Source organism: Blennius ocellaris (assembly GCF_963422515.1).
Source record: "Blennius ocellaris genome assembly, chromosome: 4".
Taxonomy (NCBI): Eukaryota; Metazoa; Chordata; class Actinopteri; order Blenniiformes; family Blenniidae; genus Blennius; species Blennius ocellaris.
In genome coordinates this window covers 15,129,490-15,148,534 of record NC_137653.1, presented here as the reverse complement: position 1 = coordinate 15,148,534, position 19,045 = coordinate 15,129,490, and the positions used below count along the sequence as shown (strand labels likewise).

General features: G+C 39.8%; 1 protein-coding gene across 1 annotated transcript; it reads right to left on the bottom strand.

Moving 5' to 3' along the window:
- Positions 1–274: 274 nt before the first annotated feature.
- slc11a2 (solute carrier family 11 member 2) lies at positions 275–18,042 on the bottom strand. The gene is made up of 17 exons (XM_080495745.1): positions 17,904–18,042; positions 13,347–13,431; positions 10,714–10,850; positions 10,496–10,615; positions 9,641–9,760; positions 9,413–9,519; positions 9,225–9,295; positions 9,069–9,136; positions 8,811–8,966; positions 8,506–8,664; positions 8,319–8,405; positions 7,481–7,600; positions 7,218–7,367; positions 7,029–7,102; positions 6,551–6,704; positions 6,386–6,439; positions 275–2,786 (listed from the first exon to the last, which is right to left on the bottom strand). The coding sequence occupies exons 2-17, from the start codon at positions 13,378–13,380 to the stop codon at positions 2,709–2,711; spliced, it is 1,689 nt and encodes a 562-aa protein (XP_080351871.1). The 5' UTR covers positions 13,381–13,431; positions 17,904–18,042; the 3' UTR covers positions 275–2,708.
- Positions 18,043–19,045: the final 1,003 nt, after the last annotated feature.

Below are 19,045 nucleotides of genomic sequence, written 5' to 3'. Positions count from 1 at the left end.
TGGCAGTTCTTGTCCATTATTTTCTCCATCTTAACAAAGTGCAGAATACCAAATGGAGACAGTGAAAGTGAACAGTGAAAAGGTTTGTGTCATGGAAATACAAGCGGTGGGACTGAACCAACAGACTGTTTTTACTGTATGTTTTATTTATTCTGTGCGCTTGCTGTATGTGAGAAAGAAGGCAAGGAAGCAGTACACAGCATTTTACTCTTCACTTCGCCAAAAGAATATTCAAACAAAACATAGATATGATAGAATTTATTACAGTCGTCCTTCTTAACAGAACAATATTGGCCTCAATACTGCATTACATTGTCTAATTTCAAAATGTTAGAAATAACTTACAATATAGTACAGCATCCGTTTTTTTTGTGACATAAAACAAAAATAAAACTATTTAACAGTTGCTCCCAATATAAATAATGTTTGGAAAATAGGATTTGGAACTGACACACAATGCATCATTTCAAACTACAAAAAAATATTACAATAAATAATCACAAAGTCCAACTTATACTTTCAAAAAGCACTTGGCAGAGTTCTTTTGTGATGAAATGCTGGTGTGTTTCCTATAGAGCATGCAGGGCACCATAAATGACAGAAATAAGGCACATCTGTGAAGACAGCATATATGAATGAAATATTTGGTCAAAGAGAACACGCGTTTTTTTTTAAAATTACTATCAAACATCTCAAGAGTTGTATGATAGACTCTGTTATTAGTCATTTTATGCATTCCCACCAATATGGACATCATGTTCAGCACACTGTACACACAGGATAACAAATTGCAACACAGCTTCTTTTTTTTTCTCCAATCGTATTATATTAATCAAGCTACTGAAGGAAGGATCAAAGTGTAAGAACGACAGAAATGTGTCATTTTAGCTCCATGTTGTGTACCAAACACAAATCTGCCATTCATTTAAATGTCAAATCATTTAGACATGTTCTTTTTTGTTGTTGTTGTACAAATAAACTCCCAAAACCCCAGTGACAAACATTTCTAAAGTTACTCAACAAAAATATATTTTTTCGGACATGAAAAATGAAGTTTCCATGTGAAAAATGAGAAACGACACTTCTTTGTAAGAGCAAACAGACGCCAACACAAATTTGGCTTAATTTAAAAAAAAAAAGTGCAGCTGTTGTGACCGCTAACGCAAAAACCCCCCAAAGAAAATAGAAGTAAAACAAAAATGTTGACCTAAATCTAATAAATAATACATGCTACAAGATGGATTTAAAAAAATTTAATAAATCAGAAAAAATAGCTTTTGTTATTCTACAACCTGTCTAACGATAATACATTTGCTGGTCAGGACCTCTGAGAGGCTGAAAACATTGACGACATTCACACCGATTCATTACAATGTGAATAAAAAAAGTCAGACTTTAATTAGAAGGGAATGTAAAATATATCATTTTAAAATCTGTGTCCTATGTCAGTGTGTGCTTTTATGTAGCTGCTCATCTTTTTCTTAATACAAAGCATGACTGCTGTATTATTATTTTTTTTTTTAAATCAAATTTTTAAACACTTAAAAATATGGCATCTTTAAGAACATGTTTTTTCTTAAATATTTTTGCATAACTGTAACATAAACACAAAAAACTAATTAATAAAAAATAAATATGTGGGTAAAAGTGTGACCAACCATACCGTCTACTTTCACTATCCCCCCCACCAAAGAAAATACAAAATAACATTTAAAAAAATGTTATGCGTTTATTGACTTTAAAATAAATGTTAAACAAATGTTTTCAATGGAATAATGGGAAGCTGCCAGATTTCTATGAGAAACGGGGGCATAGTGTACTTTTTTTTTTAATGAACTGATCAAATTGTACCCACATCTTAATTTTTATTTGTATTTGTCTCTTAATTCAGTTGTTTTCAAAGTGTGGGTTGGGTTCCGGTCTTCAGAAGAGGCACATCAGCACTTTATTCCTAAATCTAAATACTGAACAAACGTGATGAAAACAAAGTAATTTAAAGGTAAAATTACTTTGTTATAATTAATTTTAGTGCAAAACTTTAGGTGGAACAGTTACAGCAGTTGGCTACAATGTTTCTAAATTCAAGCTCAGAATTCCAAGGACAAAAAGGATAAAATTTGTTTTTATATCGTATCAAAAAAGGAAGAGATTAAATATTAACCAGATTAATGTACATTTACATATTTAAAAAATCTAACTTAAAGCCTTTTGAAAATAGCCCACTGTGTGCAGCCTAGTAACTGTAATGGACCTCTACGTTAGCACACCATCATTTTTTCCTGAATTGACAAAGTGTAAATCAGCGTTTTAGTACGTTGTTGCACAATTTATGACAGCAGAATTGTTCCATCACCTCCTTTTCTCTTGTTAAGGTTAATAAGTAACCTGTGTCCTGGACACCATGCCAGTAAAGACGATATCTTGGCTTAGAGGCAAGATAAGCAACCACTTTTTGTTATATTTGTTCAGCATTTTCCGTTAATGGCCGACACTGTTCAGTCATCTGCAGGAAAAAAATTTTTTTGAAAAAAACCCCACTGCTCAACAGTTCCAGGCATTTATGGGCGGGCTGTAAGGACACTTTGAAACACGTCAGGCACCAAGAGGTGAAGATGAACGTTTACTGGCAAAGCTCCGACGGTCCCCCGGCCTCGGTCGTCTGACCGTGGGCGACAGTCACCAGACCCCGGCGCCCAGTCCGTGTCCCGTTATCTCTCAACCAGCGTATCGGTGTCCATGTCATTCAAGAGGTAAATGTCGGTGTGACGCGAGAGTCCCATGGGCACCTGAAAGAAAGAAAGCTGGTTTTTATCTCGAGCGAGAGGCACATTCATCACAAACATCGGCCGAGCGAGAGGCCAAGCTAAGCTATAATACCTCGGTTGTAGCTAAGATTATGCAATGATTTGGATCGTTCAAAAGCCAATTTCATCCTTGTTCTATACCACTTTGTCCAAAATCAAGGTCACAGAGTGCTGGAGTTGATCCCAGTTTACGGGGGAAGGCAGCGTACACCTGGCAAGTCCATCACAGAGCGGCACAACCTGACGCGTTTGAACTGAAAGCACTGTAAGGCCACGTGCTCTCAATCAAAACATCAAACTCCATTGTATTGCCATAAATCCAGAGTGCTAACCACTTCACTGCCAATGAACTATTTCATTTGCGCTTTAACAACATGATAGACGAGTCTGAGTTTACAGAGACGTGGCGTTTCCGACTCTCCTCAGCTGACATGAAAAAGAATATGATTATTGTTCTCTTGCTGAATGTAAAAGTAGCCCTTCATTAGGAGTATAAAGCCGATTGCTTCCAAAGCAAAACTAGACTTTATTTTTTTTTAATTAAACAAAATGAATGAATCTTGTTTTTTGTTCATTTCCAGTAGATTTGTTTTTTCATGGCGCTCACTTTGGGTCACAGTCTGAATTTCCCAAATCTCCTCATTGAATTCTACAAACTCCTGGAACAGATCAGCTCTGGATGCCACAAGGAAGTGCTTTTCTATGATTCCTTGTTCCAAGAACAAATGATGATTCAACTTCCGTGTTTCAACAAAATGTTCAAAGCATTTTTTCTTCTTCTTCTCGTGAACAGTAACACTGCAAAAAGTGTGGAAAATTACAGCTTCTCTGTTGTGTCACCCACGCTCATCATACTTTGCTTCATTTGTGCATTTAACAATCGCTGTAGCGTTGAAACCTCAGCGTAAGATCAGTTGTCTTTTTCGATGCCTTTCAACATTTATTTTGCCTCTCCATAGTTGGATGCCATTTTTCAAAAACACATTAATCACATGGTCATTGTTTTGACATTCAGACAGAAGACACTGACAAATGTCCATGTATCAACAGTCTACATTTATTTTGGACACACGCCGTGTTTCATTCAGTACCAAAAAACAAAACACAGTTAAAATCAGTCATTATCGAAGAGCAGAGATGATTGTATTGACATCACGACATCGACGTCTGTAACAGTTGAAACGTGCTCTGTCCTTGTTTACGTTGCCGTCGCCTCCATGAGACCCAATAATTAAGGTTGTGAGAACTCCAGATCAAAGAACTGCGAGTGTGCTTTGCCACGACAGAGTGAAAGACGAGGCTTAACGCGGCAATCCTCCCAAAAAACAAGGACCCGGCACCTTCAACGTGTTTATTGAATGAACTCGACACCACAGAGTTCCCGTCCATGTCGAGGTCAACGGGTCGTAGTTACATCCTACTTGGATATTGCTCAGTTATGTGCGACTTTGGTTTTCCTATCGTGTCTGTTCTCCAATACGGCAGAGTTGTGTTTACACTCCTTCGAAAGCAAATCTATAAAGTATTTCAATGTTGATAGGAAAAATTGGGAGAACATTTCCATCGGCTGGTTTTGCGTTTAACAAGGCAAAGGACTTAAAGACACTTGGAGGCGTCACAGCTGGGAGCTACACTGTACACTGAGGCGTGAAAACATCATTTGCGTCTCAATAGGACTCCGGACCCACCAAAAATGCGTCGTCGCATAAAATCAGGGTGTGACGTATTTAGTTTTATGTGTAAACTAGTATGAAGGGGCCGTGTTACTGCAATCAAACATATTCACTCCGCTCCTCCCAGCCATTCTTCTTTTCAAAGCCAGCAGTAATTTAATTGGAAGGATGCAGATTAATAAAAAAAAAAGCCCGAAACGAAACCAAATAAAACAAAAACAATGCTGATAAAAAGAAAAAGGAAAAAAAAAAGCGCGTCTTGTCAGGAGGGACAATAAAGAGAACAAGGAAGCAAACATTTTCACTTACAAACGTTCCCTTTACTCGGCTTGTGTAAACATTCCGCAGCCAGACTGAAGAACGCAGCGGTACAGAGGGCTGGACGTTAGATCTGAATAAACTGACCCCACTTGTTCTGTCCGTGGTTATTTCTGAAACCCCGAGCCACAAAATTACTACTTCTGAGGGTCAACATGTGGAGGGAATGGGACGGTGCTGGACTGTAAAGCATTGTGTAATTATAGGTTATATAAGTAAACATATTTGTACTTGCTTTAACGTTTGTGTTCTAGCCTTTGATGGAAATTTGAGAAAACAAAAATTGCACATAAGAGCCTAAATACCTTAAAATAATTCAGTTTCAAATGTTAGAGACCGTTGTGTTGTGAAGGAACAGTCATCATCGCAACGGCCCCCGACGACACAAGAAAGACTGAATGATTTGTTAACTTTGCACATCCTGAATGTCTACAAAACAAACCAGACAGTATCACAAGGAAAAGAAAAAAAAATTAAGCTCGCAAATAATTCTCAATCCCCCACAGAAGTGAACAGCCGACAAGGAAACACGCGACTTGGGGGGGGGGTAAAAAAAACAAAACACATCAAACTTGATTTGACAGAGGAGTTCTTCTCCTGCTGCTTGAGGCACATATTGACTCTCCGGGGAGCAAAGCTGCAACCACGGGCGGCGTCTCCCGTCGGGACGGAACCATTTGGTTCGAGAGGTGGTCTGAATGCACTGAAGAGCGCATGTTTTAAAGTGCACCTCGGGAATTCATATCATGACCCACTGATGGGACTCCCAGTGTAATAAATGACGGCTCGAAACTACTTTCATCCAGAACAGTCTCCCAATAAAAAATCTGTTTGAGGTAATCTGCAATCTAAAGCTCACATTCAGCTTGTGGTTCTCGCCAGATATTGAATGTGAATATCCATAAAGTGAATGTTTGAAAATCCACCATGAGAAAAAAAATAAAAAAAATAATCAATCTCAGACAATTGACATTGCAGATAGTACCACTTTAGCTGGTTCTGACATGTTTGACAGGTTCACACTGAAAAACACAGTTGACATGCATTCCCCTTATTCACATATTTTGGGCTGAATATTTAGGAGCTTTTTTTTTTTGATACAGACTCTTACATAATACATTTAGACGCGACATGTAACAATTACATTCTTCTGGGCAAAATTACTTGATGGAAAAAAAGTCATACTATATATATTGCTATGGAGGAACTATGTTGAGAGAATACTGCAGAGGTCATTTTGTATCATCAGACTCAAACTGTTGAGGAAAAACCTTTCTGAAATGGTGAGTGAATAAATGTTATATCCTGACGAAAATCCATAAATTGCTGCCTTTAAAAACGACATTGAATTCCGTTGAATCAAACAATGGTGTAATAAATTTAAATGGTCATATAAACTGGCTCAAGTATCTCGTGACATCTCCAGGAAAATGTGCTTGGAAGATCCTACGTGATCTCGCACAGTGTGCGGGGTGGAGGCGGGGGGGCTCTCCCACGGGAGAAGAGAAACGCTGGCGGCTACTGTTGTGTTCAGCTTTAGGTGTCGTACTCAGACTGCTCTTCTATGAACACAGCAGGTCGGTTGCTTACCCTGCCGCCAAAGTCCAAACAGGAAACTCCCAAGGCAATCAAGCAGTGCCAGGCCTGTCGTCAAGGAGAATGACACAGTGATATGAGAACCCCGCCAAACGCCAACGAGGCGAAAGACAAAAGAGGTGTATGAAAGGTACATGCAACATAAAGGTCGGGACTCACCAGGTAGCCTACGAAGCACAGGTAGGCGATAGAGAGCAGAGCAGAAAGGACGTAGAGCAGCACGCTGTTCAGCGACGTCACGTACACGATAACAAAGTACATGTTGATTGCACAAACCACCAGGATCATGATGCTTCCCGAAATCTTCCACACCCTGAAAAACAAACAGGTCATTGAAAAAAAAAACCAGAACGAGTCTCTGATCCACCGTGCTGTTATGATCGAGCCAGATCTTCTCTGGTGATCTGGATCAAAGCAGATTTCTGTTCCCAGAGTCAAGATCTAAAAGCTGTTTCTGCATGCTGTTGTTTTTTTTTTGATAACGGCACTAATTCTTAATCCTACTTTTAAGAACAGACTAAATCGCTCTTCAGAAACATACTTTCTATTACATCAGATGTATTCATTGAATCCTGATAAGTCTATTATTTAGAAAAACAAAAACAGAAGATGACCATTTAAAGTGCATATCACTTACAATCCATTCGCAAAGTCATTCATGATGGGCGTCAAACTGGTGAAGGTCAGAATGGGGATCAGAGCAAACGGAAGCTGTTGGGAGAAGAAAGCGATTATGATCCAATCCGATGTTGCCGAACAGCCGAAACACGACAGACACTGAAAGTTGTTACTGGGTCTTCAAGTGGCTGGACAACTCGTCCCCGACCTGCATGCTCTGGAGCACGTTGAGGAAGTCGTTCATCCCAGTCAGATGTTGAACGTCCTGGAAAATGGCAACGAGCAGCGTGGGTGTGATGGCGATGGAGCGGGTCAGCAGCACCCGCGCAAAGCGGGACCAACGGAGGTTCAGGAAACCCTTTGCAAAGACGCAAGCAAAAAAAAAAAAACGTCAGCACACTGATATGACTGATGAGGATCCGTTTCTCGTTTTTGCCACAGTCACACGGCATCTGCAGCCGGTGCTCTTACCTCCATCACGAACTGGCCGGAGTAGGTGCCCGTCATGGTCGAGCTCTGTCCCGCGGCCAGAATCCCGATAGCCCAAATATAGAGCGCCGCCGGGCCGAAGAAACAGCCCAGGACGACTCCCTGAACACACACAGATAAGATCGTTGAATGTGTATTTACATTCGTGTGGTTCGAAGTAGGATGGGTGAATATTTACACAGCGACTGGTAAAGAGCTTCAAATAAGAAACTACATTTGAAAATAAATAAATAAACGACTGCGACCTCTGTGCCAGTAAGCTCTTTGAATGGGACCCTCGGACAATGGCCACTAATTTTACACAACTGTGTGATTTATTTACATTTTTATTGTACACGAAACGACAAAACTCAATTTGAAATGAGTGGATTTGTGGACGGTGGCGAGAGTGAAAGAGCCAGAGTTTTGAGACCGCAAGCCAAAATGTTCGAATGCCGCAGTAGAAAATGTTGAAAAATATACATTCTAAAGTGAACAACTGCAATAGCTGCTACCTGAGCAGCACAGCCACCACACGTATAAAAAGTCACATGACATACTAAAACTATAAATTATTAGCGAACTGTAATGCAATGTTTGGCAGTTTATATTTTTATAGTTTGTTCTTAATCATTCCTTAGGTTTCTGAAAAGCAGCAGAGTAATTTTGTCAAAGAGATTTAACTGCAGCTTATTTTTCTGTAGCTATTCGGATGTTTGTTTGTTTTTTTCATTTTCTGTGTTTCTTTTTCGTAGCTGAGCCACATTCAAAACCGTTTTCTTCATAGAATACCTGATAATTCATCACGAATCACTGTTCATGTCCTTCAGACCAGACTTACCCCCTTATAAATGTCGACCTCCAGGGTATTATTGTTGAGGGGAAAGAGATCTGTGTGCGGGCTGCCAGTCATGTTGCACTCTTCATTCTGCACCAACGCAAAGGGGCAACAATGTCATCAGCGTCGTTTCACGTTTCAAAACTGACGACCCCGGACTTCAAGCAGGCCGGCGATGCCGTATACTCACCACCTGCATGTTGGTTTTATTGTAGAACGCCTCAGCAAAGACCGCCACCACGAAGACGTTGATGAGGAAGGACACGAAGAGCGCGGCGGTGGACTCGATGAAGAAGTACTTGTTCGCTTCCTTCACATCCTTCTTATTTGTGCGATCCACTTCGCGAGACTGGTCGTAAGAACAAACACAAAAGACCCCCAAAAAACAGAACATTATTTAAAAAAAAAAAAAAATCTTTAAGTTCTAGAATCTGACTGTAATTTCTTTAAATATGTACATATATATATATATATATCGAGAAATGCGTTTCAAACCTTGACCAGTGCTGAATGCAGGTAGATGTTGTGTGGCATGATGACGGCACCCACGATCCCCACCGCCTGCTGCAGCTGCAGCGGCCCACAGCCCGCACAGTACGGGACAAACATGCCCTTCAGCAGCTCCCCTTGGTCTGGTTTCACCAGAATATACTAAAGGCAAAAAAAACAAACAAGAAAAAAAAACAGTCAAACATTCTTCAATACCAGGAAATTCCAGCAATTTCAATATATTGATGAACAGGACATGCTGACCTCATAACCAAAACTAATGGCCATTACAGTGATCAGGAAGCCAAAGAAAGCTTCAAGTTTCCTCAAACCTGTAGAGACAAAGTATAAACAATGTGTATTTTGTCTTGTCAATGCATTTTAACGTAAACCGTACGCTTGCAAGGTAGACTCACACACCATATTTATCTAAAAACAAAAAGACAAACGTGTCTGTGATGGTGATGAGGACTCCGGCCCACAGTGGGATCCTGGTGGAGAAAGTAAAGACATAGTTTTGTTTTTAAATCAATGATTGGTCACCACTTCAAGTGTTATACTTTTATTTTTTGGTGTAACTTTGTGGAAAACGCTGGCGATCACATTACCTGCCCACAGAGAGGAGGTTGAAGGCGATGGCACAGCCAATGACTTCCTGCATGTCGGAGCCAATAATTGCAAGTTCGACCATCAGCCAGAGGATGATCCGCGGAACCTTAAAAAAACAAAAAACAAAAAAACAAATTCATTATCGTGCAATTCTATTCTCAAAAAAAAAAGTTGTAGAAAAACAAGAAAAGAGGAACATTAGACGGTGGGAAGTGGGAAGTGCTCACTGTGGGATACTGCCGGTTGCAGACTTCAGCCAGATGCATCCCTGTGACGACTCCGAGGCGCGCGGCTAACCTCTGCAGCAGCAGACCGATGATGGTGGCTCCAAGGAGAACCCAGAGGAGCTGAGCCAAGGCACACGAATTAGCACAAGCTGCCCCATCCTACATCTGCCATTTCAACTCTCATGCTTCACTGTGTACAGCAGGACTCGGCATCCGATCTAGGAACGTTTGAAGCATGCAAACACAAACTAATCCGTGCTAGGATTTCTGGCCTACCTACTAATCCGTACAGAAAGTGACATATGCGTTGAGTCAACATGTTGAAAGAAACCAACCAAAAAAAAAAAAACCCAACGTCATTAATTTCAGCATAAACAGGCAAAATGCCGTATTATAGGGTTGGATATTGCACTTCCATGTACTACATGCTATAAATTGCACCTTTAATAATATTCTATCAACAGTGATTTCATATTTTTCTTTAAGTCTTTTGGAATAACTGGATTTTGTATCTCTGTAACCCTTTATCTCAATTTACCATTGATACTGTCGCGTGTTAAGACTGACAAATGTACAAGCTGTATAAATCAAAACACAAGTTATGACAAAAGTCTTGGTCATTTTGACATAAACCAGTTTAAGGAAAACGAAGAAAGGTTATTGTTTACATGAAAAGAACAATGACGAGCTGATGTGCTTCAACTGTGAGTTGAAAGAGTAAAAAAAAAAGAAAAAGTTGATTATAATCTAGATTTTATTGAGACCTTTTTTCCCCTCTAAATCCACATTCATTACTCGGCAAAGTTAAATCCCAGTGGTGTTTTGTTGTCCAGAGCAACATGTTTTATTAATCACCTTAAAGCCAGCTTTAGCTCCAGACTGCAGGTCAGACTCAATGTTGCCTGGATCCAAATAAGCAATGCTCATCAGAAACCCCGGTCCAGTAAAGGCCCAGAGTTTACGGAAACTGAATACCTGAAGGAAAGACGGTATATATATTTATTATTTTTTGAATTTGAACATGCCCTCTTGTTGTGCTCATACTGAAACGAGCAGTGATTGCGAGATCTGACCTGGCTTTCCCCCTCTGGGATGGGAACCTTCTCCTCGAAGTAGGTGGAGAACGGTTCGTCCTGCGCCACAGGAGAGGCGGGAGGAGAGATGGTGCTGTACTGGTTTGTCTGGATTCCATTCTCCTGAGGAGAGTCCTCTGATGAAAAGCACAAACGGAACCGTTCGTTAGTAACGATAGGTGCGAAGAAATGTACTTCAAATGGATCAGCATGCTCAACGTGCTTTACGCGGTCAGTCATTTATTAACACGTTCAACATGCAGATGTTGGCCATGGGGCAAAGTGCCTGCACACTACTTAGAACACGTTGACATCTGGCAGGACGAGATGGGGGGGACTGAACCTCGTCCAACCTTTTGGGTAAAGAATGCATCTCGCCATCGAGGTGCTCTCGCCATGACGTCACGCTTTCTGTCTACATATTAATTCAGGTGTGTTGCACTAATTAATAACTATGAAAGATCCCTGTTGGTCAGAAGCCAATATTATTTTTCCGCCTCATGGCGCTGGCGATAAATTGAACTGGCTGGATAGAAAATGCAACACTTCCTCAAAAAAACTTTTTTTTTTTTTTTTTTAAACCTCTCCAATTTTAGTCTTGCAACTCAAATAAAACCATTAGAAACGAACAAAATTTTTTCAAGGTTTCAGTAGAAATACTGGCAATGTAGTAGGCCTTTTTGAAAACGAGAGAAAATGTCATGAGGTTTTCCATTACTCCTGTCCAGAAGGGATATCAAGAAGATAGGATATATAGAAGGGTATACAGATAAGATTTAGACAATCATTGTCATTAATTTTGTGACGACCAAAACAAAACAAAAAAAAAAACATTCCAGTGACGAGCTGCTCGCAGACGCCTTCAAATGGTTTTCATCTCAGCACCAGACTGGGAACTTGTAACAATAAAGCTCCGGGCTAAAGCAGACAGTGACAAGGGGCGGGTTACAAGCAGACACTGCAGCGTTTGTTAAATGATCCGACATGTACACAGCCGGTTAAAATGGGTTGTACATTGTTTGACACTTATGCAAATAAAATATTCGTACTCAAGAGTTTTAAGTGACACGGATCTACCCGGGCAAAACAACGACCTGCAACAAGACAATTTTGGAGGAAATGTTGCGTGTCTGCCTCTCTTTACACATCAAAGACAAAGTTGATATTGCAACCTTTCATCTTTCCCTCTCTGACGCCGCTCTGTATGGGGGAATTCTTCACAATTCTTTGCGGCTTATTTGGAATTGGTTATCCGAACTGTTACCAAAAGTCGTAGCGCAGTATTCACAAACTTTTTTATTTAATGTGCTTTATGTGTCCGTGCTCCCAACAATTGCAGGACGAGCTCTACGCCAAAAGTAAAAAACTTTAAAATTGACATCTTTTGATCTCAAGAGTCTCAATAGCAACAGACGCTGATCTCCTCTGATCAGCCAGACGAGGTGCTATTCGCTTTCTATATCACATTTTTTTCACAGTTTCTTTGCGATCTTTTCAGAAAGAGTTAGCGGAATCCTTAACAAAAGTCATAGCAACCTACTCCTGAAGGTTCTGCATGTTTTGATGCGCTTTTTGTGACCGTGCTCCCAACGGTACAGGGTTTATTACTTGCAGAAAAAAAATGCCATAAAGAAATAAAATAAAAATAATAAGAATAACCATAACCATGAAATTAGATGGCCACCTAGGATAGTAATCTTTGCGCCTGGCCACCAAGGCAGTACCAATAACGTACCAATAGAAGTGAAAAAGACTCAATAAAGTACCAATAAAATGAACAAATATCAATAAAATACAAATAACAGTGAAAAAAAGTATCATTAAAGTACCAGTGTCAGTGGAAAAAGTATCAATAAAATACGAATGAAGAAAAATACTAATAATTTCTTGTTAAAACGGTCGTCGTGGATAGTAATCTTTGTGCCTAACCACCACGTTTACATGTTGAACCCAGCGACTCCCAACAACAAACTTCTTCAGAATACAATATGGAGCGACTTGAAAACAGTTGTAAATAAAAACAAGCACAACAAGATTCCTCAGACGAAACATGTCCAACATCTATAATCACAGTTAATGTAAAAAATACTACTCACTGAGGCTGGACTTTTCGGTCTTCCTTTCCTTCATATCCAACTCCCTGTCGGTCTTATAGTCCACTATTACCTAACAAAGTCTCCGCTCTTGTATGAGTCGGCCTTTATCATGTTTTTTTTTTTTAAAGATTAGATGTCACTACGACATTCTGACATCATGAGTCCAAAACGACCCAGGAATAGAGGAAGCCGAAGCGCCGCACACACCAAATGTGTACTAAAAGAAGTCAACAAAGCAGAGCCTGCCCTTTACTCACACAAAGTATTTGCATACACACGGCTGTACAAAGATAAATGACAACGAATGCTGTTCACACACACACGAGTTGTTATTACAGGCAACCTATCGGATAAGAAGAGGGACAATCTCACTTATGGGACTCTATTTTCCCAAAGAAAAATGCACTATGCTGCAATAGAAAAATATAACAGACAAACTACTGGAGTAAAATTGTGTCCTGAGAGGTTCATGTGGGAATAGCGTGTTGAGTGTGGCCGCGATGTGATAGTCATGCTTCTGTTATGTTTGGCAGTTACCCTCCAGGAGGTCTCCGTCTTGCTCGGGCGTCATCAGGGCAGGCTGAGGGATCCCTGGGAACTGGAGGGATGAATGTCAGCCTCCCTGCAAAGAGACAACACTGTTTACATAATCCATTAAAGCTTCACCTGGAATAATCGAGTAAGACAGCAATTACTGCGGCACCAAAGTGATGTTTTGGTCTCGAAAATAAAGAATTGTTAAAGAGTTTAAGCTGCACAGTTTGTTTTTTTTGACATTGAAAGTCATGAAGTGTGACTTCGTGAAAAATAGTTAGCCTTTCCCCCATTAATGTAAAAAAAAAGAAAGAAAAAAAAGTGAATAGTCATACTTCTGACTCAGCAACACAAAGTTAGGCAAAAGGCCACGACATGGGTGAGAGCGCCTCACAGGATATCATGAGCTGACCACAGAACCTCCAGTTTCACTTCCACAGGATCCATCCTTCCTCTCACCAAAAGATGTGCACACATGCAGGTGCGTGCACACACACACACACACACACACACACACACACACACACACACACACACACACACACACACACACACACACACACACACACACACACACACACACACACACACACACACACACACACACACACACACACACACACACACACACACAAAGGACAAAACTCTAGATTTCAGTCGAGTACACTGTGTTCTCGGAGCGCAGGTCTCTGGGAGCACATGACAGTGACAGATCATACGAGGGGAGAAGAGACGGGCCAAGGCGGCACTTGGAGACACTTTTCCGACACTCAAAGTTTCCACCAGACTGCCACTTCCTCTGAACACGCCCAAAAAAAAAGGTAACATGGCCTATCAAAGACATATGGTCTTCGGCGATTTCGTCAGGGAAATGAATCAAAACAACACAGTTAAAGTGAAAATAATCTACCTTTTAAAATGTGTCCAAAAAAAACCTGATGTGATGTGAATTTTAACCTTTACCGAAAATATAAGGCAAATTGCCTGGGGGAGAGGGGGAGTGGCGGGCAGATTATCAAAACATGGCCATTGGTAGGGAAGCACGCTGTCAAAACACAAGTATATTGATTTATCTGTGAAAGTGAACATCTTGAGTTTCACGCGACTCTACCTACTCCCACTGGTGCGTTGTACAGTTATGAAGTCAGTTTTCACAAAACTGCGGGGGAATAAAACTGAATCTAGTAAAATAAAATGTTTTTAAATAAAAATACAAGTTTTTAAAATATCAATTTCCCTTATTAAAGATATTTCAGTAGCTTACTGAATACTAAAGGAACAATTAAGATTATTTTAGGCAAGGCAAATTTATCTATATAGCATCATTCAGATACAAGGCAAATCACAGTGCTTTGCAGGGAAACACATCAAAACAAAGCAAGCAAGAAAAGTACAAATGTGATAATAATTTAAGTAAAAGCTTTATTAAGATAGAGGTAGCAAAATAAGTCAGATCCATTGTTTATTGGAAAGCCTGCACAGATAATAGTGTTTTAAGGCCTGATAATTTTTCATTTTTTATTTTTCAAAGTGGTTCTCAGAAAGTTTGTTCTACACGTGAGGAGCGCCGCAACTAAAAGCCGCCTCACCGTGTTTATTCTGACTGGGAACTCAGTGTCTCTGAGCACCGCTGTCGTGTCAACAAGCAAAACATGAGAAATCCCCCGGTCAGTCTTGATAACGTGGACCTTCACGTTTGGGCTCAGACGCCTCGTTAATGACCGACAAGCTCATCCGTATCAATTGTACATAATATTTTCAATATGATAAAGTAACAGATAAACTTCCAAGAAATGACTTTCATTTTGACAATTGAATTCCACTTCATTTGTGAGACAGAATTACGTCAGATTTTATGAAGTAAAATGAAAAGAGGAAAAGGCAAATAAGTGAGGTTTATAAAGCTTTAAAAGTGAACTTCAGGCATGTCGCCTGGCGAGTGTGTCTGGGGGTTGGCTCTCACCACCGTGCACATTACTTTTACGCCTCCCTGAGTTTGTCATGTGTTCTCATGTGGCCAGTCAGCAGGGAGAGTCACTGCCTTCATCAGGGAGACAATGGAAAACGTCTTTAAAGGATTTCTGTTAACCTCCTCAATCATCACTGCACACAGCATTATTAAATATGCATTATTTGCCTGGAGTGATCTTAAACCAGCACAAATGACTGTGTAATTACAAAAGCAAAGATGTTTAGCACACAGGACGTGAGCATGGTTTGTTATAACAGTCTGTGAAACTACGACAGCTTCAGTCAATATCCTAACAGCTCCTCTGAATCTCTACTAAAAAAAACCCACCCAGCTCATTCCTGTATGGAGCTGCTAATGACTAATTTCCAAATGAATACATGAACAGGCACTTTTGCATAATTGTATATGAATGTGTCCAGCTGTATATTTTTATCTGCTGTTTTATTGCACTTTTTTTTTTTTATTATCAGTGTCTTCCAGCCTTCTCAAATTGGTCTGATGAGTAAGCTGTAAATAAGATGTTATCCTGGACTGCCATGCCTGGATATTCACTTAAGTCTCTCGAGTGGCACCTTTGAGAAAGGCTGCAATTATTCTTATCTGCGGTGCTTCTGGCAGGCTGGTATGTGTTGTACTGCTCCTCGCGTGATCTGGATTAAAGTCGATGATTGTAGAACTCTTACAATGTGTAGGTACTAATCTTGTCAAATTCGGAGAGCCCTTTGATCTAACATAGAATTAATATTGATATTATAAACACCATTTTAGAATAGTATGAGTAAGTTGATTTTGAGCAAAGAACAACTTAGATCATCAAATGTGTGATTCAATTGGGCATTATCAAATGTTGTAAGGATGGATTTACCCAACCTGTTGGGTTATAAAGTGATTTGTTACTTATTCATTCAACTTCCCCAAAACCTTAACGGACTGTGAGTCCTAATCTACGCCAGACAGTTCGGATTATCACTACATCTGTGACAACTCCCAAGCAAACGTTACACCCCTTAAACTGTAGACTAAAACCATGCAGACAAAGAAAATCTAGGCAATGTGAGGTCAAAGCATTAATACTGACAGGAAAGGCTGGATGATCCAGCTCTGGCAAAAAAAAAAGATGGAAAATAATCCTGATATTTCTCAACAAGACAACTTTTTATCCACTCAGTTTAGTACAATAGACAGGGACACAATAATGAAAACTAACCAATGACTCTGATGTTATTGACCTGATAACCCAACAATCAATAACTTGTCTCCTAAACCATAATAAGCACAAGCTCAATTTTAGCAAAAGTTTTAAAAGGGGCAACCACAAATGCACAACTCTCATTGACAAAAGAGCAACAAAAAAAAAAAAAAATCTTATTTTTATTCTAACCAAGGTAGTATTTTAGCAGAATAATATCCACTTCAAAAGTGGATGAAATACAGAAAAGTAAGAAACATTAGCAGCTCAAACAAACAGGTAATCTTTATTGATACCAGAACAACTTGTACTAAGCACTGCTGGTGTTTTGACCCTTATCTAATAAGTTCTAGGCAGGTGGTTATACACTCAAAAACCCCAGTTCCAGACCTTGTTACAAAGTGAAAACTGAAGTACTCAAGCAGTTTAATTTGTTTTAAAGAGTTGCCCTTGTATCATCAACATCATTTGCACAAATCAACTGTAAAACTGGGTTACGAAGACTGAACCAAATACATTTATTTCCCCCAATACCTCTTTTAAAATATACTAACAATACTCTAAGTGTTGATGCTGGTGCCTTCACATTATTTACCAGGATGGTATGTTTTCAAACAACAGCAAAACCCTTGGTAATGTGACTACAATCGCTTACATTAGTATTTATTATTTTCCATAACTTTTTAAATGATCGATGGTTACTGTAGTGATTCATTCCCCCCCAATTTGGTAGGAATAAAGTACTAGCAATCAGCAAAATCGGATAAATTCAGAAAATAACACAGGTTAACTGTCAGACAGTCTTTGAGAGCAGAAAAAAAATACAACACTTGAAATCACATTAAAGCACAAAGATATTCAAAATGTAAGAATGTAGGATTGACATCAGATGATGCTATATTCTCTTGGATCTATTCAGAGGAAGCACAAAATGTACACTTGCACCTCGATGGCCGTCCCAATTCTGCTCTCACTTCTAGGAAGGATGCAGAGGAATTATTGCCAGCTCGCTGGGTTTTAAAGTACATCAAACGTATAAATTGAGGTTGTATGTGTAAGACAGGAAATCCTGTGAACACATCAACAGTCCTCGACTGAGTACACCCGGGTGACAAACTGAAGGAGCCGACTGGGCTCAAACCAGAAAATAACCTCTGACCTCTTGAACCGATGAACTACAAAGCGCCAACGTTAAATGAATGGGGCCATGAAAACTGCTCTTTCAATCGTCCAAGTGTGGAACTAAAACAGCGATCGCTCATGGATGACTGGGGAAAGATCCGGGAGTGAGCCGACATAAACCAGGTCACTGCACCTTGTGAATGTGCGACTTTTCTATTAGCTTCCTCGGTCGGATCAGCTAGCTTTCGCGTTTACAAAGTGTGAAAAACGCTCTTACCTGTGAATTGTGTATAGGACGCTGAAGCTAAAGGCTTTATTCCGTTTATCAAGCGTGACTTCGAAATTGTACCATTTGTCCGATCACGAAGAGAGAAAAGCACGTTATCCGGCAAATACCTGACAAAGTCGTATCTTTCCAGCTGTAGGTTCAGAGCGATCTGCGCATGCGCACTCTACTTCCGCGCATCTGATTGGCTGAATTGTGTGTTAATTTACCCCGAGAACGACCTGACAGGCTGTACGCCGTATTGTTGACTGGTTGGCACTTTGGTTTTACCCGGAGTTCAGCCTCACAGGTCGCGTACCGGCAGGTTCACGTGACGTTAAAGTTACAAAATTCTGCTTTTATAATTATATAGTGAGACAGGATATGGATTTCCTCCACCAACCAATCCTTATTAACTGGTTGCAATATGTTCTTACAAGGACACCGAAATAAACAAACTTCAAAGACAAAATATTCACATGTTTTAGGATGCAGGTAAACAAATAAAACTTTTGCTGAGAGTTTTTATGAGCGCATAAATTGGACTCATGACAATTTGTTATTTTAAAGTTTTTTATAATAGTATAAATCATGTGACTTTTAACATTGTGTAAATACTGCGAAGCCCTCGCAAAATATATTAATTTTAAATAAATTAAAAAGCGCTCAATATTCCAACACACACACACACGCACACGGCGCGCGCACACACACACACACACACTCACACACACACACGCACACACACAGCCACACACACACACACACATACTTGAAAATCTAGATAATCTTGATTCTGCATAATCTTGTAAAGCTACAGATTAGCTATTGTCATACTTGAGCGTGTCATCGAACCAGTATTGAAATGCATGACATCCTCACTACATACAACAAAATCAATGTTGATATGCCAGGCTGATGAAATTAAACTTGAATGGTGCGCAAATGTGCATTGTTTGTTATCACGAAATGTCAAGATTGCCAATGCAAAGTTGTCAACATTCCTCAGAACAGGAAAGCATAAAACAAAATGTTATAGGTTTCGTTTATGTTAGAACACTGCAAAGTCAATAACAAGAAGAGCAGTATTAGGTAAATCAAATCAATCTGTTTGCTGCATTTATTCACAACATAGGTCAAAACATAAATCAGGA